The 26187-nt window shown below is 24.5% G+C and overlaps 4 protein-coding genes across 4 annotated transcripts; 2 read left to right on the top strand and 2 right to left on the bottom strand.

Annotated features, from left to right (window-relative positions):
- Positions 1–2510: 2510 nt before the first annotated feature.
- LOC122715284 (protein HEXIM1-like) lies at positions 2511–5102 on the top strand. The gene is made up of 2 exons (XM_043937351.1): positions 2511–2915; positions 3165–5102. Exons 1-2 carry the CDS (start codon positions 2676–2678, stop codon positions 4194–4196), a joined length of 1272 nt encoding a protein of 423 aa, XP_043793286.1. The 5' UTR covers positions 2511–2675; the 3' UTR covers positions 4197–5102.
- LOC122715279 (DNA damage-binding protein 1) lies at positions 3165–9819 on the top strand. The gene is made up of 6 exons (XM_043937345.1): positions 3165–3288; positions 5339–5536; positions 5610–5758; positions 6072–8797; positions 8929–9325; positions 9405–9819. Exons 2-6 carry the CDS (start codon positions 5467–5469, stop codon positions 9486–9488), a joined length of 3426 nt encoding a protein of 1141 aa, XP_043793280.1. The 5' UTR covers positions 3165–3288; positions 5339–5466; the 3' UTR covers positions 9489–9819.
- Positions 9820–10085: 266 nt separating this feature from the next.
- On the bottom strand, positions 10086–10927 carry LOC122715100 (ADP-ribosylation factor-like protein 3). The gene is made up of 2 exons (XM_043937027.1): positions 10645–10927; positions 10086–10566 (listed from the first exon to the last, which is right to left on the bottom strand). The coding sequence occupies exons 1-2, from the start codon at positions 10849–10851 to the stop codon at positions 10246–10248; spliced, it is 528 nt and encodes a 175-aa protein (XP_043792962.1). The 5' UTR covers positions 10852–10927; the 3' UTR covers positions 10086–10245.
- Positions 10928–11981: 1054 nt separating this feature from the next.
- Positions 11982–26142, bottom strand: LOC122714736 (protein PF14_0175). Its single transcript, XM_043936367.1, has 7 exons — positions 14317–26142; positions 13508–13714; positions 13262–13381; positions 12918–13175; positions 12708–12824; positions 12556–12627; positions 11982–12470 (listed from the first exon to the last, which is right to left on the bottom strand). Exons 1-7 carry the CDS (start codon positions 25957–25959, stop codon positions 12387–12389), a joined length of 12501 nt encoding a protein of 4166 aa, XP_043792302.1. The 5' UTR covers positions 25960–26142; the 3' UTR covers positions 11982–12386.
- Positions 26143–26187: the final 45 nt, after the last annotated feature.

Genomic DNA, 26187 nt, shown 5'->3' on the forward strand with positions numbered 1-26187 from the left:
TATATATATATATATATATATATATATATTATTTATATTTAATTATATATATATAATATAATTAGAATAATTTGTCAATAATCGATATAATATCTATTTCTACATAATATCTACATTATAACATGTATGTATATTATGTCTTTTTTGTCCATTACATAATAAATTTATAAAAATATTTATAATGATTCGCAATCTTAATTATAAAGAATTTATATTTTAAAAAATATTCTAAACAAGATTGTACAAAAATCTATATAAAATACGTATTTATAGTTACATTAATCATTTGAATTTTGATAAATTATTTTATACGTATTCTTTTCACATATATGTATATTGTGAAAAATTTATCATTATTACCGAAATTAATATTTGAACTATTGTAATTATAAAGTATTTTGAAAGTTACATCAATATAAATAAAATATACCAATAAAATACGAAAACATATTGTACTATATTATTACATGTTAAAATATATAAAAGATAAACAAATTATATAATTTATTAAATATATAATTTATAAAATTATATATTTAATAAATCAATGATATTAAATTATTTTTTATTTCATGAAAATTATATTGTGTATAATTAATATGATATTATTTACCTTTTTATCTAATATTAAATTATCTCTATTAATATTATGATTAATTTAATTTTTCGTGTTTATATTCAAAAAATTACTTTAATGAATGTAATTAATGTCTGAACAATAAAAAAATTTTTTTTTTATAATTATTTAAAAAATAAATCAATTAAATGTAAATATAATAATATTAGTAATATCAAGATCAATATTTGCATAAAAAATATAATAATCTAATCTAAATATATTAATTATGATTGATATTTTTATTGAAAAATAAAAAAATATTTCTTTCTATTGTATAAAAATTCATTATTTTAAAAATTTGTAAATGCTTAAAATTAATATTTATATATAAACAAAAAAAATTATTTATAATATACATATTTCTTTATTTAAAAAAAATTAAAAAATTCTATATATCAGATTTATTTCTATAACAATTATGTAATATTTTTTTACAATATAATATATAAGGAAAGAAAATATTACATTAAATTAATGCTAAATATATTCTTATGTTTCATATTTATATTTGTTATTGCCAATTTCATTATTCATAAAATATTATATTCATAATTATGAAGTCAATAAAATATTATAATTATAATATTATAATTATAAACATTAAATTTATTGAACATCATATCCATTGAAAAACATGCTTAAAATTCTTAACATGATAGTTCGAGAAAATTCATTTTGAGTTGAAAAACGATGATGCAAATAATGATGCGATGATATGATGATATTCATTAACTGAAAAATACTGTTTATAAAAGGAAATCTATATGTAGCTATTTGTAAATACGAATATATATAATATAAGTTATAATACAATTATATATAACTACGAACTAGGTCGACATATATGTATATATGTATCATATTAAATACAGTGTACCTTCAGTTCAGCAAATAATTTAACTAGATCTTTACAGCTCTTCATTATCTTCTTAAAATTAAAATTATATTTTTTACTATTTCGTTAATATTTCATATTTTGATTGAATTTTTATTTAAAGTATAGGATGAAAAGACATTATTCATTCATAGATACAAATGTCGTTTATCAGATTATATATATTATAAAATTGAAGAAATAATTATAAAATTCAGTATATGAAAAAAATGCACTCATTAAAAATGCAATATACTCAAATTTTATAATAATAAAGAAGTTTTATGTTTAAATTTTTGAAATAAAAGTCGAAATTATTTTGCATTGAAAAAATAAAAATATTTTTAATATATTATATAAAACTATTTATATCTGAAATAATATTAATTCTTATACATTTTTTATACATTCGTATACATAAATAATAATAATATATATTAAAAATAAATAATAGTTAGTAATATAATTTTTAATTTAATATTTTTATTTAAAAATTAAATACTTATTTTCTATTATCAATTTGTAAATCTATTTAAGTCGATCAAATATTTTATTATTTAAAAAACGAAAATTTTTATTTAGTGAAACTAAAGAATCAAATTTATATAAGGTATGATATATATTTGAATAATATAAATATTATAATATTATATTGCAAAAATATGTTAAAAAATATAGAACAATATTTTTTTCATTCATATATATGATCAATTCGAAACTTTAATTATTAATTACATTGAATATGATATGTATGATATATAAATATGTAAAAAATTTTTAAGCATACATACATTGAAAATCCAAGCGATGTTTAAAAAAATATTCACTAATAAAATAATAAGTATTAATAAAATATACTTGATATATGATTATCGTTCACTCATACTATAAACATTAAATTAGGAGTGCAGTAAGAAAAAAATTGCCATAGTCTTTCAGGCAGCAGTACCTGAAGGATAAGTGAAAATGGTAGGAAGTTCGGTGGGAAAGAAATACATTTGCCCCACCTTTCGGAACAAATCTCCCTACTCCTCTGAAATGTTAGCACGTCGCGCTTCGCTATCGCACGGAATCACGGATAAATCAAACATGGCGATTCAGTCGCTGTTTGCAGTGAAGACGTACGGTTCGTAAAACGGGAGTGGAAGGTATTGGTGGACGAGATAGTGTTTTTAAGCGGTAATGAGTGCTTGTATCACTGCAAATCGCCGAATTTTGGTCAATATTATAAATATGGAGAATCATGATGTCAAAACGGTAATGGAGAAAGTGTCGGACGGCATTGATAAAGTACATGACGTGAAGGGCGTACAAGCAGAGCCGACGCCTGCGGCGTCATCGTTGTCATTGCCTGTTTCGGAACAAGTGTCGCTCTCTACCGGAGAAAATATCAACAAAAATAATTATATTAATAAGAAAACCGTAAGATATTTGCTTTAGTTTGAATATTTAAAAATATTGTGCTACATGAAAAGTTAAATATTTTAAATATATCATTAATGTAGTTTTATATTTTTACAATGAAATTCAAATAAAGTTTAGTAGTATTAATCATATTAAATGATTCTTAATTATAAAATTTTTAAAATAAATGTTACAACATAATATGTAATAAAATATATTTAAATGCATTGAAAATTAAAAATTAATATAATTGTTTCTATGTTTTAGTGTTCTAAATTATTAATAAAAAATTCTGGAAAATTTGAAAGTGGTAGTGGTAGTGGAGATCAGGAGGGAGGTCAGCATGAAGATGGAATTGATATTGCAGCGAAAAAAAGAAAAACTCGTAGAGGTAAACCTAAACATAGAAAATTAAAACCATATTCAAAACAACAATTATCATATCAACAACAGCTGCGATATAGATCTAGAGGTCGATTAGCAAAAACTGGTAGACAACCTCCAGCACTATATAACACTACACAATTTCTTATGGATGATCACAGTGATCTTCCAGATCTTGACCAAAAGCTTTCAGAAGCTGCATCATCAGAATTACCTGCTACATTTCAAAAACCATCAGCCCCCTCTCGTACTCGAGATTCTAGTTTCAGTGTTGACTCTGATGAAGATTATTTTTATTCGTCTCCAGAAGACGAAGAAGAATTCTTGACAAAGGAATTCTCAACTGCATATGAAGATCTTCATGCTGAAAGATTAAGCACATTAAGTAAATCAGAACTGATACAGGAATATCTGCAATTAGAAGCAAAAGTAGATTTATTAACAAAACGACTACGTGGTAAAAATTTTCATCAAACAGAACAACGAGACTTGGAAAGCAACAGTAGTAGTACAGATTCAGAATCAGCAAAAAAGTTAAAAATCTGTCAACAACGAATTGATGATTTAATGCAACAAAATGAACAATTAAAACGAGAAAATGAATTATTAAGAGCTAAAAGGGACGGCAGTCCAGTTTCAAGTGTTGATAGCGAAAGCGACAGTGATAGTACAAGTAATGAGAATAGGAGCAGATGTAGTTGTCTCCTTCCAAATTCTAGCTCTTCTTCAGAACTTATGGGATATGTTTCTAGAAGTAAAAATAGTCAGAGAAAAGATAGTTCTGTCTCTAGTACTGATAGTAAAAGTGATACTTGTGATAGTAGTTCAAGTGAGAATTCTAAAGCATCTATGACCCCAGTTAATCTTTCAAATGGTCATGTAACCATTCAAAAAATTGATGGTCTCCCTACATAAATTATAAAAAGCTGTTTTTATACACCACCATATAAAAATCTATTGAATGTTTTAAAAATTAACTTACAAGTCATGTTAAATATGTCATTAGTCCTGCATATTTGCTTTAATCCTACCAATTTAGGAAACAAGACTGGTTTAAATGCAATATTGCATTTGTGCAGTAAAAAAATCCTCTTTCAATATAAGATATGTAACCTAGATTGTCCTTAAATGTGCCCTTATAATTTACTTCCCATTTCTTTTAAAACTGTTTTGTGTAAACTTAAATATGTAATGGAATAGGAAATACATACCTAATCTTATGAAAGAGTAAAATTTATATTTATGCAGGCTAAAGTATTACAAAGAGCTGTATTATATTTGTGGTGTATTCTCTATATTTTATCTTCATTTGATAACAATTGTGATGCAGTTAAATAATTGTCTTTTAGTAGTCTGTTTTCAATGAACTGCCATTTGATGGTACAAATGTATAAATTTGGGGTTTACAGACCATCAACTAATAAGTTATAAAACTAGATCTAATTAAAATAAAGCTATATTAATAAATTAATAATAAAAGTAATGTGATATTGTACAATTGTATAAATTAAAATATCATATTAGTTTATGGTCTGAATATAAGATATGTTAAAAATATTTCACATATTTTAAATTTTTAATAAATTTCAAAGTTTCTTTCTTTTATTATAATTATTCTCCTGAAACTTAATACAAAGAAGTGAAGAGCTTCATCTAAAAAAATTCTTCAACAATGTGAATATATCTGATTATGAGATAGCTTTATTATGATAGAATATAAGATCCCCATAAAAATTTAATAAATATGTATATTGTTAGTATCGTAAGATATATTGTAAAATGTACATACAATTTAATTTTTTTTATTTCTTAAAAAGTGATAAACGGAATTCTATCTATAAAAAAGTGTTTTTTTAAGAAATTAATTTAAATAACAAAAAATTTAAATAATTGATTCACATTTTTTATTTAAATATGAAATATATAATTTTTTTGTATTTTTTTTTATGAAATTACGTTTCAATTCAAATATGTATATTTGCTGAATAAGCAATATAAGAAGTAACTTTTGTTTAAAACTTTATTTTAAAATATTCCTTATGTTTATTGTGAACCAGGCTTAATACACTGTGAATCGTTGCTAACTTCGTGGCGCGTGAAATTGAAAAGCACGCAAGGCCAGCGTTTGGTCGTATCTTATGGTTGAAGTGTTAACAAGTTTCTAAAAGTTGTTGGATTAAATATTATGAAAGCGATGTCTCATCATTATGTGGTAACGGCACACAAGCCTACAGCTGTCACCGCATGTGTGACAGGTAAGTAAGAGAAATGTACAAAAAAATTCTATGCTTACGTAGATAAACAATTCTTTTCTTTTTACGTATCAAGGTAATTTTACTTCCCCTACGGATTTGAACCTCATTTTAGCAAAAAATGTTCGATTAGAAATATATCTTGTTACTCCAGAAGGTTTAAGACCATTAAAAGAAGTTGGAATTTATGGAAAAATTGCAGTTGTTAAGTTTTTTCGGCCGCCGGTAAGGTTATACTAATATCTTATTTGTTAATTTTTATAAATTATTCTATTTATTTTCATATTTTCATGTTAATATTAAATATAATAAAATTTATATATTTTATTTAATACATATATATTTATAATATTTTTATTTTATTAAGAATAATATAACCTCATATGTACAAAGAATTAATTATTTTTCATTCATGCACATATATTATTACATATAAGTATAAATAATAAATATAAAATATAAATAATCTATTAATATGATTTTTAAATCATATTAAAATAAATTAATATGTAATTAATTGATTGGAATATCTCTACAGCATGAAAAAAAAGATCTTTTGTTTCTTTTAACTACACGTTATAATGCTATGATTTTGGAATGTATTGGAGAAGGAGAAAATATAGAAATTATAACAAAAGCACATGGAAATGTAGCAGATCGTATTGGAAAAGCTTCAGAAACAGGAATCAAAGCTGTAATTGATCCTAAAGCACGTGTAATTGGTCTACGATTATATGATGGTCTTTTTAAAATTATACCTCTTGATAAAGATAATCCAGAATTAAAAGCATCATCAATACGTATGGAAGAACATCAAGTACAGGATGTAAATTTTCTTCACGGATGTGCTAATCCTACATTAATTTTAATTCATCAAGATATTAATGGAAGACATGTTAAGACACATGAAATTTCTTTAAGAGATAAAGAATTTGTTAAAATACCTTGGAGACAGGATAACGTAGAACGTGAAGCTATGATAGTTATTCCTGTACCTTCTCCTATTTGTGGTGCAATAATAATAGGTCAAGAAAGTATATTATATCATGATGGGAATACATATGTTGCTGTTGTGCCTCCAATTATCAAACAAAGTACTATTACATGCTATGCTAAAGTCGATAATCAAGGACTTCGTTATTTATTAGGAGACATGGCTGGACATTTGTTTATGTTATTTGTGGAACAAGAAAAAAAAGCTGATGGTACGCAAGTTGTGAAAGATTTAAAAGTTGAACTTCTAGGAGAAATTAGTATACCAGAATGCATTACATATTTAGATAATGGAGTAATATTTGTTGGTAGTAGATTGGGTGATTCACAATTAGTTAAATTAATTACAAAAGCAGATGAAAATGGTTCCTATTGTGTACCAATGGAAACGTTTACAAATTTAGCACCAATAGTTGACATGGCAGTAGTTGATCTTGAAAGACAAGGTCAAGGACAGATGGTTACATGTTCTGGAGCTTTCAAGGAAGGTTCTCTTAGAATTATAAGAAATGGAATAGGTATTGAAGAACATGCAAGCATAGATTTGCCAGGTATCAAGGGTATGTGGGCATTAAAAATTGGTGGTGGCAATTTTGATAATACCTTGGTTTTATCTTTTGTTGGACAAACCAGAATTTTGACTTTAAATGGAGAAGAAGTTGAAGAAACAGATATTCCAGGTTTTGTTTCTGATGAACAAACTTTTCATACTGGGAATGTTACAAATGATTTATTTATTCAGATAACGCCAACATCTGCCAGATTAATTTCATATGAAACTAAAACAGTTGTTTCTGAATGGGAGCCAGAAAATAAAAGAACTATTAGTGTAGTTGCTTGTAATGGTACACAAGTACTTTGTGCTACTGGAAATGATTTATTTTATTTAGAAATTTCATGTGGGCAAATTTTACCAAAAGGATTTACTACTTTACAATATGAAGTTGCTTGTTTAGATATATCTCCATTGGATGGTAATACAGAAGCAAAAATTGCTGCAGTAGGTTTATGGACACATATTTCTGTTCATATTTTAACTTTACCTGCTTTAGAAGAAATTAACAAAGAATTACTTGGTGGTGAAATTATACCTAGATCTATTTTAATGACATGTTTTGAAGGTAATACATATCTGCTTTGTGCTCTTGGAGATGGTAGCATGTATTATTTTACTTTACACAAGCAAAATGGTATACTTTCTGATAAAAAGAAAGTTACTTTAGGTACACAACCAACAGTTTTAAGAACTTTCAGATCATTGTTCACCACTAATGTTTTTGCATGTTCCGATAGGCCTACTGTAATTTATTCGTCGAATCATAAACTAGTATTCAGCAATGTTAATTTAAAGGAAGTAAATCATATGTGTTCTTTAAATGCAGAATCATACCCTGATAGCTTAGCATTAGCAACTGATAGTACAGTAACAATTGGAACGATTGATGAAATTCAAAAATTACATATTCGAACTGTTCCTCTTGGAGAATCACCAAGACGAATTGCTTACCAAGAAAGTTCTCAAACATTTGGAGTAATAACAATGCGTGTTGACATCCAAGATAGTAGTGGTGTAAGCATTGTAAGACATTCAGCATCTACACAAGCAGCTTCTACATCTAGCAGCAGTCATATTGCATCTTATAATAAACCTACAGGACATACAGCTAGTGATATTTGTCAAGAAATTGAAGTACATAATCTACTTATCATTGATCAACATACTTTTGAAGTTTTACATGCACATATGTTAATGCCCACTGAATATGCATTATCATTGATATCAACAAAATTAGGTGAAGATCCTACTTCTTATTACATAGTCGGAACTGCACTTGTTCATCCAGATGAAACTGAACCAAAAATGGGTAGAATACTTTTATATCATTGGAGTGATGGAAAACTTACACAAGTAGCTGAAAAAGAAATTAAAGGATCATGTTATTCTTTAACTGAATTTAATGGAAAACTTCTTGCAAGTATAAATAGCACTGTTCGTTTATTTGAATGGACAGCGGAAAAGGAACTCAGATTAGAATGTAGTCATTTTAATAATATTATTGCTCTTTACTTAAAAAGTAAAGGCGATTTTATTTTAGTTGGAGATCTTATGAGATCTCTTACATTGTTGCAATATAAAACAATGGAAGGTTGTTTTGAAGAAATAGCAAGAGATTATAATCCAAATTGGATGACTGCCATTGAAATTTTAGATGATGATACTTTTTTGGGTGCAGAGAATTGCTTTAATTTATTCGTTTGCCAAAAAGATAGGTAAATTGTTAATTTGATAAATTTATATTATATTTGTATACACATTAATATTATAAAATAATATATATAAAATAATTAATATATATTATAAAATAATTTATTATAAAATAATAAATTAAAATGTATTTTAGTGCTGCCACTTCAGAAGATGAAAGACAACAAATGCAAGAAGTTGGACAATTTCATTTGGGTGATATGGTTAATGTTTTTCGACATGGATCTTTAGTAATGCAAAATTTAGGTGAATCAAGTACACCTACACAAGGTTGCGTATTGTTTGGTACTGTTAGCGGTGCAATCGGTTTAGTTACACAAATTCCATTTATATTTTATGAATTCTTAAGAAATCTTGAAGATAGATTAACAAGTGTAATAAAAAGTGTTGGTAAAATAGAACATAACTTTTGGAGAAGTTTTAATACGGAATTAAAAATTGAGCAATGTGAAGGTTTTATAGATGGAGATTTAATCGAAAGTTTTCTTGATTTGAGTCCTGATAAAATGGCAGAAGTTGCAAGTGGTCTTATGGTACATTAAATTGTTTTTTAAATTATATAATAATATGTATATAGCTTATTATATTTTTAATTCATTTTTTCACTAATAGATTGACGATCCCAGCGGCATGAAAAAAGAAGCAACAGTGGATGATCTTGTAAAAATAGTGGAAGATCTTACAAGGATACATTAGACATAGTTTTTGCTGATTCTTGTATAGTTTATTATATTTTGAAAAGCTCACGAATAGATTTATAAGAAAAATCTTAAATATTTGAGAAACAAATTAAGAAATGTATAAACATTTATGTATTTATCATTATTAGTACAAGATAGCAACAAACTATATTTTTCTTCTTTCTAATTTTTGTGGAAATCATATTGTTTTATTTTCTTGTTGTATATGCTTGTACTCTTTAATGCTGTTTATATTATCATGATAGTTTGCATCAAATTTCATATAAATGCACATATGCATATAAAAATAATCAAAAAGTTTCTAAACTTATTTTAAAAATATACTATTGATATAAATCAATAAAAATAAAATCAAATATTTTCAATATATCTATTCAAATATTGTTAAAATTGACATACCAAATACAATGTATTTCTTGTAATAATAAATAACATTTATTTAAATAGTATTTATTTTAAATTAATTTAGAAACTTTTTGATTGATAATTATATAATTTTTTTTAACATTTCGAAAATATATTAAAAAATACATGAGTTAATTAATTATATTAATATTTCAAATTATACGAATCTTGTACGCTCAATATTAAATAATTTCACTTTTGAAGAAATTTTTAGATTTTTTAGAAAAACCTGACAAATGTTATTGAAAAGTTATTCGTAGAATCCTTATATTATTTGTAACATTGAGTGTAAATAAAAAAAAAATATCCACTTTCTGATAAAATTATTTTGTACTATATATTAATTTTTACTTTTTTGAATTTATTGAAAATTTTAAAGAAATCGGATCAAATAACCAGTTTCTTAATTCTTCAATACCTTGATCAGTCATTCCACTAGTTTCAAATACAGATAATTCTTGAGTAACTTCTTTTTGCAAACGTGAATATTGTAGCATAAGTAGGGCTTCATTGCGCATTTGACGATAAGAAAGATCCATTTTATTCAATGTTAATGCGATTTTTATATTTCGCAATCTAGGATCAACTAACAATGAATAAAGTAATACTCCTGCCGCACTTATTTGACAGAGATTGCTTGTATCTATTACATAAATAAGTTTTTGTGTCTAAAAAATAAAATAACTTCTATAAAATTATAAAGTGATTTTGGAATTTAAATTCAAAATTTTTATAAAAAAATTCACCTTGTCAAAGTAATGTTTCCATATTGGTGCCATATTTCCACCTATTTCTTTAATAAGCATATCAAATTCGCCAGTGTCATTTTTTATGGTAAAAAGATTTATACCATTTGTAGAAACGGTATGAGTTGCATAGTCTATTTCATCTCCTTGTAAACGTTTCATTAAAAATGTTTTTCCCGATTTAATAGGACCAAGACAAAGACACATATTAAATCTATTAATTTAAAAAATATTTATATTGTTACGCATTCGTAAATTGATCATATATTTTATATGTATAAGTACAGAAATTTATTGATTTAATAAATCTTTCTATAGTAACTACATTGTTTATTAATATCAATTGATTATTTCATTGTACAAAATAAAATTTAAAATAATGATATGATAATGTTTAGAATTAAGTAAAATAAAAATAAAAAAATAACTATAAAATATAAATATTTTTTCTCAATTTAATTTTTAATTATACAAAATTTTAATTTTGAGATTTAGATATTTTATTACATTCGTTTATGTATGATTTTCGTATAATTTAATGTATGAAAATGTTTAAAAATTATTATTAATAAATTATTGTCATTAATTTATATAGAAAACTCTTTTTCAAAAATAAATATTACGAAAACAATATTTTATTATTATACTTATAACAAATACTAAATACATAATGAACTTATAATTTAGCATATTCATTGATGTATGTAAATAATAATATAATTTATAAATACAAAATGTTAATTAAATGAAATAATATATATTAAAGATAAAACAAAATATGATATAATTTTTTTGCATATTATATTTTCTTAAAATAAAAATTTTCATAATATATTAATATAAATAAATTTTTTTAACATTTTTTGTTAATATTATTGACAAAAACACATCTTTCTTTTAGTTTATTAAAGAATATATTAATTAGTAATTATAATATCATATATAAAAATTAATGTAACAATTTAATGATAAACATTTACGCGAAAATTATAGCATTTCTTATTTGAAAAGATATGCATTCTATCAATATAATTAAATTCATATTTCTTATTTATTTAATTCAAATAAATTTTTCCGTATAAGTTTAATATACTTCAATTTTTTGCAATTAAGCAAATTATGAAATGTTGTCAACTACTTATAAATTTAATGTAAAATAACAAATATAATTATTATTAACATTATTACATTTATTATGTATTTAGATGATATATAATTTGATAACATTTAAAAATGCAGGTACAAAAGAAAAAAATAATAAGTGCAAAAATTTAAGAATTTTAAATGATAATTTTTTTTTTTTTTTTTAATATGTATTATTGTTGTTGTTGTTGTTGTTGTTGTTGTATATAATTAAAATTACGTTTTTTGTATTTTTTATTGAAGAATATAAAATATAAAAAAAAAGTAATTTATATTCCGCACAAGACACAGGAAATTTATTATTCCCAGTAGTGCGAATTGTGAAGTGTTAAAATAGAATAAAGAGTAAGATTCTAATAAGTTTTTTGAATTTACTATAAATACTCGTATTTTACCGTGAAATATCAATAATTTATCTAATTTCCTGTACAAACATATTTATATTATTTATGTGCATTGTTTCTTAAATAAAATTATATATATTACAGATCAAATATTTTGAATCTGTACAAATATTTTATAGACGGTCATTGTAAACAGATTGTACTCCAAATTTAAAATTTTTTCCTAGGAGCACGACTAGATTAGGATCTATCAGTTCAAATTTGATTCAATAATAAAGATAGTACTTGTTGAGGCATTTGCCATGATTGCAAACGTTTATCTTTGCTACCAGCTATAATCTAAGAAAACAAATAATTTAATATTATATTTAATATAATATTTCAATAATATTTTAATAAATATTTTATTATAAAAATAAGATACCTTATTATCTATGACTTCCATACTTAATAACATATTACCAGGTCCAGGAATACTACATATAAGTCGATGATCCTAAAATATGAAAATTAATATAATTTTTACTATTAATACTTCATTATTATTATTTATATTTTATTATGCTTAATATTAACCTTTGTATCAAATACATAAATATTTCCATCATAACAACCAGCAAATAATAATTGTTTATATAAACGCATGCATACGATTCCTACACCAGCATTATACTGCATTGTTTGTTCACCATTCTATAAAATAAAAAAAAATAAAGAATGATTTTTACATAATAATGTAATATTACAATAATAATGTGATAAGATACATATATTATTATTACGAACCGTAAAATCAAATACAGGTATAGACGTACTACTCGTACCACAATAAATCAAATTATAATCACGCATCAAACTATATACTGTGTGATTTTTTTGACCACAAATTGTGCGAAGAAATAGGCCGTTCTGAGCATCTCGTATTGTTATCGGTTGATTACGCGATGCTACAATAAGAACTCGTCGTGGACCCTCATTAGTTGCTTTTAAAGCTAACACAGATTTATCTGAGAATTGTATGCTATTTCCTTTAATTACACCTGACTGAAATGTTCATGTATCTTTCATTATAAAGATAATACTCATATCCAATATAAAAATAATTTTATTTCAAAAGTTTTTCAACAAACCTTTATATGATAACGTGATACATGACCTGATTTAGTACCAATAAAAATTATTCCCCATGCTTCATCCATACATTGTATTGGACTACTTATATCTGCTGTATCTCTTATTTGTATTCCAGTCTAAATTAAATATTTATAATAGAATATTTAAGAATATAACAACATAATAATTTAATATATAATATATAGAAAAATGAAATAAATAACATATATTACATTAAATTTATAGATAAATATATTATTTACCATTATATTATAACATCGTAAAGTTCCATCCAATGAACCAGAAAACATCCATTCTTTATTAATATCTATGCTGTTTGCATTATATACATATAAACAAGTAACTGCTGCTTTATGACCTTTATAAATATTTAATATTCCATTAGATGCTTGATTATATCTATATATTCTACCATCTTCACTTGCAGCTAGAAATGAATTCTCAAAAACCTAAAAAATATATTTATTTATATTATTAATTAATTCTTATAAATAATTATTTATTATTAATTTATTAAATTTAATCAACTTCTAGTATTTTCACAGAAATTATTCCACATTAGTAATAATATGGAATCATAAAATTAAAAATTATAGCTAAAGATAAAAATAAACATAAAACAAATAATTGTATAATTATAAAATATTAATTATAAAGTAAATAAAAAAATAATTCATAAGGTCAAGGAAAATAACAAGTGAAAATTTAAAAATTAATAATTTTTTAAATTTTATTAATTATTTCTTTGTTTTTGTGTATATATATATATATATATATATATATAATTTCAATAGAATTCTTTATATAATAAAAATCTATAACAAATAAAATGTAATCAAAACAAATAAAATATACTCTTCAATAAGAATTAAAAATATAGAAGTATGTATTTATAAAGTAAATAAACTTAACATATTATAAATATTAAAAAAAAATATATAAATTTATCTAACTCTAAATTAAAAAAAAAAATAAGAAAAATAAGAATAAATAAATTATTTTAATATTTTCATTTCATTCTGATTTTATTACGATGCCGTTTTTTCTTTACCTTAATATCTAAAATGGGACCTTTATGTACTGTATATTGTGTTCTCGGTAGTTCTTTATCTTCTGTCATATCTATCACAGTCGGTGTCGATTCACAATTATTGTATTGTTGATTCTTGATAACTTTCATTTTTTCTTCCACAATTTCAATATCTGGCTTATCGCAATTTTGTATATTATTCGTAATATTTGGCTCTTTTATTAAAATTGGCATAATTTCGGTATCATTATTATGTTCTTCTTTATCATTTACAAGTGAATTTTTTACAGATTTCGATATTTTTTTAATTTTAATGAGATTTATTTGATCAGTAATGGGTCGTGTTGTATCATCAAATGTTTTAATTAACTTTGAAGTTTGAGTTCGTGAAAATTCAGTCAATGATGCTTGTTTTGTACATATAGTCAATATGTCTTTAGTTGATGTTGATTGTACAGAATCTAGAAAATCTATTTCTGAAGAATTAGAATACATGTTCGTATTAATTCTAGATATTCCATACTTTTGTAATAAATTTAAACTTATAGTTGGGTTCAAAATCATATGTTTACAATCTACTACTCGTACTATACAATTCATCATTTCGGACATTGTATGTTTTTTATATTTTTTAATTGCTTTTAATGATTCATTATTTAAATTCGATTCATGTGATAAAATTTTAATTTCAGGAGACATAGGCGTACATCGCTTTCTATTTATTATTGGTTTTTGAATACTACGATTTTTTTTAGAATTTGTAAATATAGTTTCAATTTCTTCACATGGCGATAATGATATAGATAATGTATTCGGAGACATCTTAGAATTCTTTTCCTCTTGTTTAGCATTTAAGTCAATGTCAACTTCTAGTTTTATACGTTTTGCAGATTCTTCAGCATATCTTGAGCTTCGTCGAAGAGGAGTTTTGTTGTTTCTTCTTTTACGTTTATACAACTTTTTATCAAATATATCACTTTTTGATACTTCTATATTCTCAATAAAAGAAGAAATAGATTTCTGATTATTATTTTCTTCACTTGAACATTTATTATGCTGTTCTTTATGTTCCTTGAGACTTATAAAATGTTCATCCTGATACATATTATTAAATTCTTTAATAGTATTATTATCTTTATCATCCTGTAATTTTTCTTCATTTACATTTTGTATTTTTGAATTTATTTTTTCTTTTTCATTTATAATTATAATGTTTTTATCATTATTAGATTCAATTAAAGTATCATAACTTTTTTCAACATCTTCTGATGTTATTATCAATTGATTATTAATAAGTTCTTGTGTTGTAATATTGTTTTCAGTATTAACAAGTTTCTTTTGAAAATAAAATTCCATGTTTGTCTTATCAGTTTTTTTTTCAACTTTTTCTATATCCAAATTTTCCGAAGTATTCGAAATATTTTGATTATTATGTATATTATTTAAATTTGATTCTGTAAGATATGAATTTGAACCTTCTAATGAATTCATTTGGTTAATTTCTATGTTATTATTTTTCATAGTTTGCTGTTCAGAAGATTTTGCTAAATTTTCTTTTATATTCATATATGTGTCACATATAGATATTTCAGATAAATCATTTGCAATTTTTGATGATACATTGATTTCCAAATTTTTTTGAAAATGTTTATTATTAAAAAATTCTTGTGATTTATTAGATAATATTTGTAAATTATTTTGTTTAGAATTATTATTTCTTTCATTTTTATTTTCATGATTCATTAATGATTCAGTATAAAATTCCGTAATATCTCTTGATTTTAAATCTACTATTTGTTTCTCTTTATTTTCATTAGATTCAGTGTTTTTTTCTGAATTTAATACATGAGATATAACATCTTCAATTGATTGTTTTTCAAATGATTCAAGATTTTCTGTTTCGTTTTTTGCCACATTTATTACTTCAACTACGTTTTTCCACAATTGTGAATTATGATTTGTTTGTTGTTTCATTTGCTGCTCTAAAGAATCCAATAATTTTTTCTTCTGGTGCAATTTTTTTATATATAATATAGAAAGTGGTAGCTCTTCTTCATCAGGAGTTAAAACATTTACAGATTGCAATAAATTTTGCAATTTTTTCTTTTTCTTTTTTCGTGCTTCGGCCTTTATTCTTCGTGTTTTCGCCATTTCTTTCTTATATGTTTCCTCTAAAAGAGCAAGACCTGTGGTTGGTTTCTTTTGATCATCTACACTTGAATTTTGAAAAAGAGAATCCCAAGTGCTATCATCCGAATATATTGATGATCTTTCCGGTGTTCTATTCTCTGATGATTTTTCTATATTCTTTTCATCATTATTTTTATTATCTATATTGATACTTTTTTTGTTTAAAATTTCAATATTTCTTTCATTATCTTTTATTAAATAATTTCTTTCATTAAGTGTTTGTATTTTTGTCTGAATATTTTTTTCAATTGATATTTGAGATTCAGTAGATTCAATAATTTTGTCAATTTCTTGATATTTCAACATCTCTATTTTATCCTTATTAGATAATTCAATTTGCTGTGTACATATTTTGTTCATATCTTCTTGAGATTTGATTTCATTCATTGATATCTGATCAGAGTCTTGCTGTATCATTCCTTGTTTTATATTGATTTTTTGAGATGTTAAATGTGTTATATCATTAACTTTTATTTTTTCTGTGATTGTATTTTGTATATTCTTATTAGATATATTACTATTTAGTTTATTTTCCAATTTTTTAATTAATCTAGATTTTTTTCTTTTTTCTTTTGTAGAGCTTAATGATTTAATATCTCCAATATGACATGTAATTTCATCATCGGAATTATAAGTAAAAGTACAACTTTCTTTTTTTTCTGTATAATGATCATGTTTAGGTAATATCTTAAATTTATTTGATTGCATAGGATTATTTGGAATGTCTTTTATAGATAAATTTTCTTTATTTGTTTTGGCACATTGATTTGTTACCGGATTAGTTTCAATATTCTGAATTAATTGTGACATTAACATAGATGGTGTTTGAGGTCTAATCACTGGTATTCCAACTTCTTTATTTTCGTATGTTATATTATTTTGTTGTAAATTGTCGTCATTTGGTAAAGTACCACTTGTCAACATCTTATAGAGAGTCATTTTCTCTGTCATTAATTTGTGAATTTCAACATCAATTTCAATCATCCTAGCCATGACAGCTGCTTTTGTGTTTGGATATGTAATGTTTTTTATAGTATCTGATTTTATAACTTCTTTTATTACTTTCTTAGAAATGTTATGCTTTTGTTTTTTATGCTTACATCGATTTAAACGCATTCTCGATTTATTTTTTATATTATTTAACATTATATTTCTTTTTTTTTGATTTAATTTTTTTGAAATTGTTTTATTTGAATTTTTTGATGCCTTATATTCTATAGCAGAATCAATTGATGCATTTTTATTATTGGACATCTTTATTTCAAAAGGAACTAATATTTGTTGATCTATAGAATTATGATCTAATTCTTCTTTGGTTTCCAGTACTAAAAATTCTGTATTTTTTTCAGGTATTATTTCAGATATTGATGCAAGTGAAAAATTTTCTGAAAGTGTATTTGTATCTTCTGTTAAAATATTTAACTTTTCTGAAGTTTTATTTTCAAAAGATGTGACTGCTGCACTTAAAGATTCAAGATTATGTTGTGAATTATTCTCTGATATAATAAAATTATGATTTTCTTTTTCAATTCTCATTTCTATTACAGATGATTCAGGAATTTCTTCAGCTTTTTGAGAAATATCTTTAGATGTAGTGTTAATATTTTGCGAACATTCTATTGAAATATCTGAAATAACCGAATCAATTGGTTCAGTAATGTTTGGCATTTTTGATTCTTCAATGTTCGATTCAGAAGTGGAAGAAACTATATCTGTAATATTTATAGTTCTTTCTATAGGTGCAAATAATTTTTTTGAAAAGGAAATATTTTTTTGTGATAATATAGATTTTTCTGTTTCATGCATAGAAGTTATATTGTTCTGACTTTGTCCTTTATTGACACTATCTTTTTTATCAAATATACTTTCCGATACTTTGTTGAAAATTATTGAATCAAAACATGGTGATTTAATATTGTTCATCGAATTTTCTTCTACCTGTAATGATTTAGTCGTAAAAATATTCGCATCTCTCGCAATACAATCTTCAAAATCTAAATCAAGAGTACTAAATTTCTCAATTGATTTCTCATTTGCATTATCTATATATTCATCCAAAACAATAAATGGTTCACTATCTTCATTGAATGTATCATGATTTTCTATATCAAATCTACATAAAATTTTCTTTTGTTCAGATGGAAAATTATATGTTAAATCATTTTTATTCTTTGTTATATCTGTGTTTTCTGTTTTTGATATTATTATATCGACTTCATCTCTCATATTTAAACTATTGTTATCTATTGTCTTATCTTGAATATTTTGTTTCTCTTTTACTAAATTATTAATCAATGTTATTTCGTTATCTTTCTTCATTTTTTTAGAAAAACTTCTAGCATTATTTCTATAATCCTTTACTGACTCTATAATGGGTAGTCTATCATTAAAACATGTTTTTAATTGATCAGAATCCATTATTACATTTTTTTTATTACTTTCACTCTTCATTTTTGTATTACATAATTGAGATACCTGGCAGATATCATTTTCACAGATGGTATCTGCAAAAAAACCCTTAAATGGACTACTCGGACTATCTGGAGATTTTGTTTCATTTTTGATAACTTTATTATGATTTTCTGAAGTTTTTAATTGAAATATAAGCTTATCTTGATATTCTTCTTCATTATTTGTTTCTCCATTTGTACCATCGTTTTTAACAATAGCTTTCGAATCCATTTTCGTATCCGAAATAGATTCATTATAAGTTTCAATATTTTTTAAAAGTTTTTTAATATTAATTGAATGATCATTTTTCTGAATATCAACATCAATTTGTTCAATTAACGGATGAGATTCTTTGCTAATATGATTCGAAACGAGTATTGTATTTTCCATATATTTTTCGGTTGATGGAGTATGACTAAAAAAAGTTAAATCTATTGATGACATCTCACTATATGTATCTTTTTCAATATCTAAGTTTTCAATAGTCAAATATTGAGAAAGATTTAAATTCTCAGATTCAGTCGATATTGTATGTAATTTATTGATTTCAGTTGCATGTTTTTCAATCTCTTTAATATTATTTTTCTCTCCTGAACTTATTAAACTTATTAAACTTTGATCATCTTTTGTTTCTATTAGATTTTGATTTATAATCTGCTGATTTTCTGTAATTATTTCTTTATTAACTTGGAAAGTAACATTTTTATTAATATTTATTGATTCTCTGTTATCAGTAGATTGTTGATTTTTTTCTTTTACTATAGAATTAGTATTAATTTGTTCTTGTATAGTTTTAACATCATTTATTCCTTTTATATTTTTTGAACACGTTTCAGTAATTTGTGTACTACATAAATTTTCATTGATATCATTATTTATTTTCTTAATTTCAATTTGATCATTAGTATGTGAATTTAAAATTAACAATTCTTGATCGTTTTCAGATATCTTTTTATAGGAATATTTCTCTATAGATTTTTCATTTATCGGCGATCTAGATTCATTTGGTTTTGAATCTTTTTTCTTTTTTTCAGTAGATTTTTTGGACTTTTCTTTTTTCAATTTTAATTCTTTACTACCTTCTGATCGAATATTCTTAAATTTAAAGAAATCAATAGTTGAAGATGATTTTTTTTTGTCTGATTCAAATTTTAATTTTTCTTTTTTTCGAAATTCATCAAATTCTTGAATAGTGATTATTTGTGATGAACATTTATTATCATTTCTGCATTTTTTGTATTTAATAGAATCTTTAAATATATTTAAATCAGAATTTATTGGACGAATTATATTATTTTCGCTAGGATTCTCTAATTGTACAGGAATTAAAGATTTTTCATTTTTTTGTACAATATCCATTTCATTTAAACTAATTTTCTGTTTAATTTCTTTATCAGAATCTTCTAAAGAAGGAGTACTTATTGATCTTATTCTTAACCGTGGATCTTTTAATTCATTTATATCAGTTTCATTTGTTTTTATTTCCTTCATTACATTTAACAATTCAACATTAGATTGATTAACAGGTAAAACATGATGCGATTCTTGAATGAATGAAATAGAATTTACAGGATTTTCTTTTGATATAGTTTGTTCTTTTAGACGTCTTTGTAATGCGCGTTCTTTATACGCTTTTATATCTATCTTTTTATAACCGCTATTTTTATTTTCTGCCGAAGAAATACTTGTACATACTTTTTGATCAACATTTTGATTATTTATATTAAGATTAGTAACAGAATTTAAAGTATTATAATTAAATGACTTAAATGATGTTATATCTGCTGTATCATTGCTCTTAACTTGTGATTGAATAGATGAAGGCAATTCCTTATTAACAGATACATGAATTTGATGCAAAGAAAAATTCGTATATGAAACAGTATCTATTCGTTCATTATTGTTTTTTGTTATTTCAGTATCTTTATTCATATCCAAAAGATCTTTTATCTTCTCGTTATTTGTTTTATTATTTGTGATTTCAATTGTTTTTTTCATAATATGCATTTGATCTGTGTTACTAGACTCTGGCATTTGTTTAAGTTGTGCTTTAGTTTTTGGTTGCATTGGGATATCTGCGGATTTATTTTTAGATTGTGATGTTGTATTTGTAACTGCAGATAATTGTTCTTTCTCTATTTGTAAACATTGAGATTCGATTCGTAAATCTATTACTTTATTAATTATAGTATTATTAATCTCACTGTTAAATGAAGCATTCTCTTCAGACTTGGTCGACTCTTGCTTAACAATTACTTCTTTCTTAATTTCATCTTTTGTCAATAATCGGGATTTTTCAATTTTTCCGCTGAATTTTGATGAGTCTGAATAGTAACTTCTCTTTTTCTTCTTTCTTTTTTCCCTTCTTCGTTTGTCTTTTTTATCTTTTTTTCTTTTTCCACGCTTACGAGATTTTTTTTCCTTATGTTTACTTTTTTCTTTCCATTTCTTTTCTATTTCAGCAGCTACTTCATCTCTGATTGTTTCATTGAGCGATTTCTTCTTCGCAATTTTTTCTTTTTCTTTAATTACTTTCAACAATTTTGTCACATTAGAAGCAACGGTTTCTTCATCGGTATCACTAGAACTAATCAAACTAGATTCGCCACTTTTCGATTCTTCTATATTTTGCAATTCTTCTATTTCATTAGGTTCGCTAATATATTTGTCTACATTATACGTAGAAATTTCATGAGTTAAAGGACTCAAGTGTCTCATAGGTGAATCCGACGAACAATATCGTTGGATGCAATTGTTTTTATCTTTGATTAAATTTTCATCGCTATTAAAGACATTTTTTCGTATAATAGTTGGAGATATTGCAGTATTTGCTATTCCATATTTTGCTTCCCATTCTTCTTTAGTTAAATTCCTAAATGTATCTGGATCTTCTTTTCTATTCCATCTTTCATATCTTTCGGATTTAAATGTATTACGATCTTCAGAATTAGACTTGCGTGCTCTTAAATTATCTAAATTTATTTTATTATTACCAAGCTGTTTAACTCGTGCAATTCCAGCTGAAAAAATGACATCGAGATCAGTTTCTGTTTTATTAGGAATTTGTGAAAAAATATTAGAGTCGAAAGTTTTTGTTACTCTTTGTATTGATAAAGCACTTGTGCATGTTTCAATAAATTTCTCTGATTTGATAGACAAACTTGCATTTGGTAAATTCTTTGTTTTTTCTGTAACTTCAGATAATATATCATCTAAGTCAGCCTCATTAAATAATGGTTGCTTTTTATGTACATTTTCAATTTCGGAATTTATATTGTTCGAGATTGATCTATGCGACAAATTAGTATTTTCTCGTGAAGTATTTAAATTTAATTCTGTGTTCAAGGAATAATGAATAGATTCTTTATTATTATATAAAAAATTATCTTCTATTTTTTCTTCATGTACATTTTGAAAATCTGGCTGTTGAATGAAAGATTGAATTTTTAAATTTTCTTCATTTGCATATTCACATGTATTTATTTTCAAATTTTCATTTTGATTTATAATTTCAATTTCATCATCATCTATATTTTGGCTTTCAATATCAAATGGCATAGGATCAAGTTGTAAAACTTCGCTCAAATGATGAATAAATTCTGTAGGTAAATCTGTAATGCCTACAACAGTATTTGGATCTAACATTGCATTTAACTGATTCATAAATTCTTCTCTATCATATTCTTTCATTTTCTCATCTTCAGTGTTTCTCAATTCTAGAGAAAGAGAAGATCTTCTTTCCTTTACCAGATGTCTCATTACAATATCAAACTTACGAAGGCTTGAATTGTTCACCATATTGCAAATATCGTTTTTACTCATTTTTAGAAAACGACTGATTACTCTATTTTTCCATAAAGATTCTGAGGTAGCAACATTTTGTTTTTTAGATCCTTTTTTTGGATTGGTCATTTGATTTTTTTGGGTAATTATATTATTAAATGTTATCATATTGGACGAATGTGCTTTTAATTTTTCTATATCTTTGGTATAATTTTTATAATGATAAGATGTATCATTTGATTTTTCATGTGTAGAGATAGTTGTAAGTGATGCAGAATGTATTGAATTTTTCTTAATTTTGATTTCTTTTTGTTGATTTTTATTTTGATCATTTCTAATTTCATAATGTTTTCTAGGATTATATATATCTTTTTCTTTATTAGAATTTTGAATAGTTTTCTGTTGAGAAATTTCTTTATTATCAGAAATATTTATAGAAATTTTATGCCAGTCTTCTGGTTTATGTATTCTTTTTGTTTTGGAATTTAAATTGAATATTACTTTAGGTCTTATTTGATCATTTGATAATAATATATCTTCAGTTTTTTTATTTTGATTTTGTAAATTTTGTTTTTCGTCTATTGTTGTAATATTTTTTTGTTTTTCAAAAATCAATTCTGGTCCATAAATTACATTTTGCCTACATTTTTTATTTTTATTTTCCTTTTTTTTCTGTTTTTTTGTAGTATTTGTATTTGTCTCTTCTATTGATAAAGAATGATATGATGAAGTTTCATTTGGTATTGGAATTTTTGATGTTAATGATAATTCAGAAAATGTTGAAGGTGTATCATTATTCTTTATTTCTTCACTCAAATTCATTATTTGTTTTGCAAATTCCATTGCTTCTTGCATATCTTCTAATCCATCATCCATATTTATATTTTGGTTGAGATTAGAATTTTTTTCTATCAAAGGCTCTTTTGGTGGAGGTGGTGGTGGAGGAAGTTCAGTGATACTTATAGGTGGCAGAGGTAATGAGAATTCTCTTATTATTTCCTGTTCATTACCTGTTTGTGATATAACAGACTGAAAATTCACTTGCACATTAGAAATAAACGTTTGATGAGACGAAATGTTTATAGGAGGTGGCTGCGAAAAATTTTGTGTAACAGGATCGATTTTAAAATCTGACACTGGCGATGTTTCAATTAAATTGAGTGGTATCATATTTGATCCGGAAATGTCTAAGGGAGCAATTAAATTAGAACGTTCTTGAGAAGAAAGTCGTGGATCAAAAATTGGTGGAGGTTGAAGAATTTTCTCTTTTCTATGAATTTTAGGTGGTGGCTGTTGAGGATTGAATTCAGATATTTTTTCATTAATTGTTATTGGAATATTTGAAATTCTAGGTGGTCCCCTAAGATCAAAAGTAGATGGTTGTATAATTTTTAAATTATTTTGAGTATTTATTGTTTGATCTCTTAAATCTAAAGAGGGTACAGGCTGTAACCATTCTCGTGATAATTCAATATTTGATTTTGGTCTTATATTTGGAGGAGGTGCATTTGGATTAAAAGTAGGGGGCAAATTATTAGAAGAAAATGACACTATTGCAGTCTGTTGAAATTCATGGCTTGAAATAGGTATATTATGCATAAATGGTGGTGGTGGTGCTCTTGGATCAAATTCAACTGGAATTAAATCAGTTGACTTAAATGATGCAACATGTCTTGGTGAAGATATTTGATTACCATGAAAAGATAATCTTTGCGATCCCTTAAAAAATAAATTTTTTCCATTCTGTTGAAAAGTCCAATGACATTTAGATCCATCAATTCTTGGAGTGAATCTAAGTGGTATATTGAAGATTCTTGATTGAAAAATAGATGAATCATTATAATTTGAACATGTTGTAGATGTAGAATCACAAGTAATGTTTGAATAAATTTCTCCACTAGAAGATGAAAAATTAGATAATCTATTTTGAGAACAATTAGAAATAGTTTCTAAATTTTTATAACTTATCTCTTGAGATATATTTGTTTGCAAATTATTTTGAATTTGATTATTTTCAAGTAATTTTGTTTCTACATAATCATTATTATGTTGTACATTTATGTTAATGTCTTGTGTAATATTTTCATTTATACTTTGTGTATCTATTTGCACAATATTTTGATTTTGTGAAAAATTTATTTTTAATTCATTATTATTATTTGTAGTTGATACTAGTATTGATTCTATATTATTTACATTTGGAGATTTTTTTGGTAATGAATCATTTACCGATTCTATTGATAGTAAATTTGTTATATTTTTATTTAAATTTGATGATTTCTCATTAATATTATTCGAAGTTGAAGTTATTAAACTTTCTGGAACATTATTATTTTGAAAATGTAAATTTTTTTCATTAAATTCAAAATTAGTTAAATCATCATGTATCTGTTTATAACATTTATCATTTTTCAATAAGTTATCTTTATCACATATTGAATCCAAAATAATCAAAGATTTTCCTTTATTATTTTCATCTATAATAGTAATTTTATCGTTTGTACTTATAACATTATCTGTTGACTTTTGCTCAAAATTAATTGAAATCTCATTATTAGATTTACTATCTACATTTTCAAATTTTGAATTAATGCAATCAACTCTGCCTATATCTCTAAAATCAGTAAATGTCAAGTCAAGTTCGGGTGGTTCATGACTGAGTTCAGGAATACCTTTATTTCGTATATTTTCTTCTTCAGAACTATTATTTGGCAAAACAGATAAATCATCTTCCCAAAAATTTGTAAGTTCTTCTTCTGTTATAGAAGATAATTTTTGTTTTAATTTGTCAGCAGTTTCTAAAATCTTTTGTTGACGTTCTTCTTCAGAACCAAGTAAAGGAGTTTGTGATATCAATATAGACTTATCTCCATCTTGTTCTTGAAGTAATGGTGGTCTATGTACAGGATTTCTTATAAAACCCATACAAAATTGTGCAGTTGATGGTCTACCAGGACCAGAAAATCTTAGTATCCCACGACCTGTTGTTCTACCTCTATTATTTGGTCGAAATTGTAAATTACCCCTATATTGTGGATGAGGAAGGAAATTTTTATTCTGTTGCCAAGGTGCAAAATTTGCACGTTCTATCCATTTATCAGGACCAGATAATCTATGTGGTGGTCTTGGATGATTAAAACTCGGATGCGGAAATCTGGGTCCATTAAAGCCATTAGTTGGACCATTTATACGAGCTCCCCGAGGTCCAAAGTTTCTTCCACGATATCCACTGCTATTCATCACACTGTTATGATATTTTAATTATCACAATGCATTTGAGTTTACAATTTCTTTAACACTCATATGATTTCTAAAATGCACTGAAATTTTTATACAAATTTTTATATATTGCATAATTTATTTAATTAATTTCTTTTTTTTTATAAAGAACTTTAAAAAAATCTGTATATAAGAAATAATATACATTTTAATATTTCACAATTATTATCTTAAATCTTTGAAAGATTA

The sequence above is a fragment of the Apis laboriosa genome, unplaced genomic scaffold (genome assembly GCF_014066325.1).
Source record: "Apis laboriosa isolate Shangri-la unplaced genomic scaffold, ASM1406632v1 scaffold34_cov151, whole genome shotgun sequence".
Lineage (NCBI taxonomy): Eukaryota > Metazoa > Arthropoda > Insecta > Hymenoptera > Apidae > Apis > Apis laboriosa.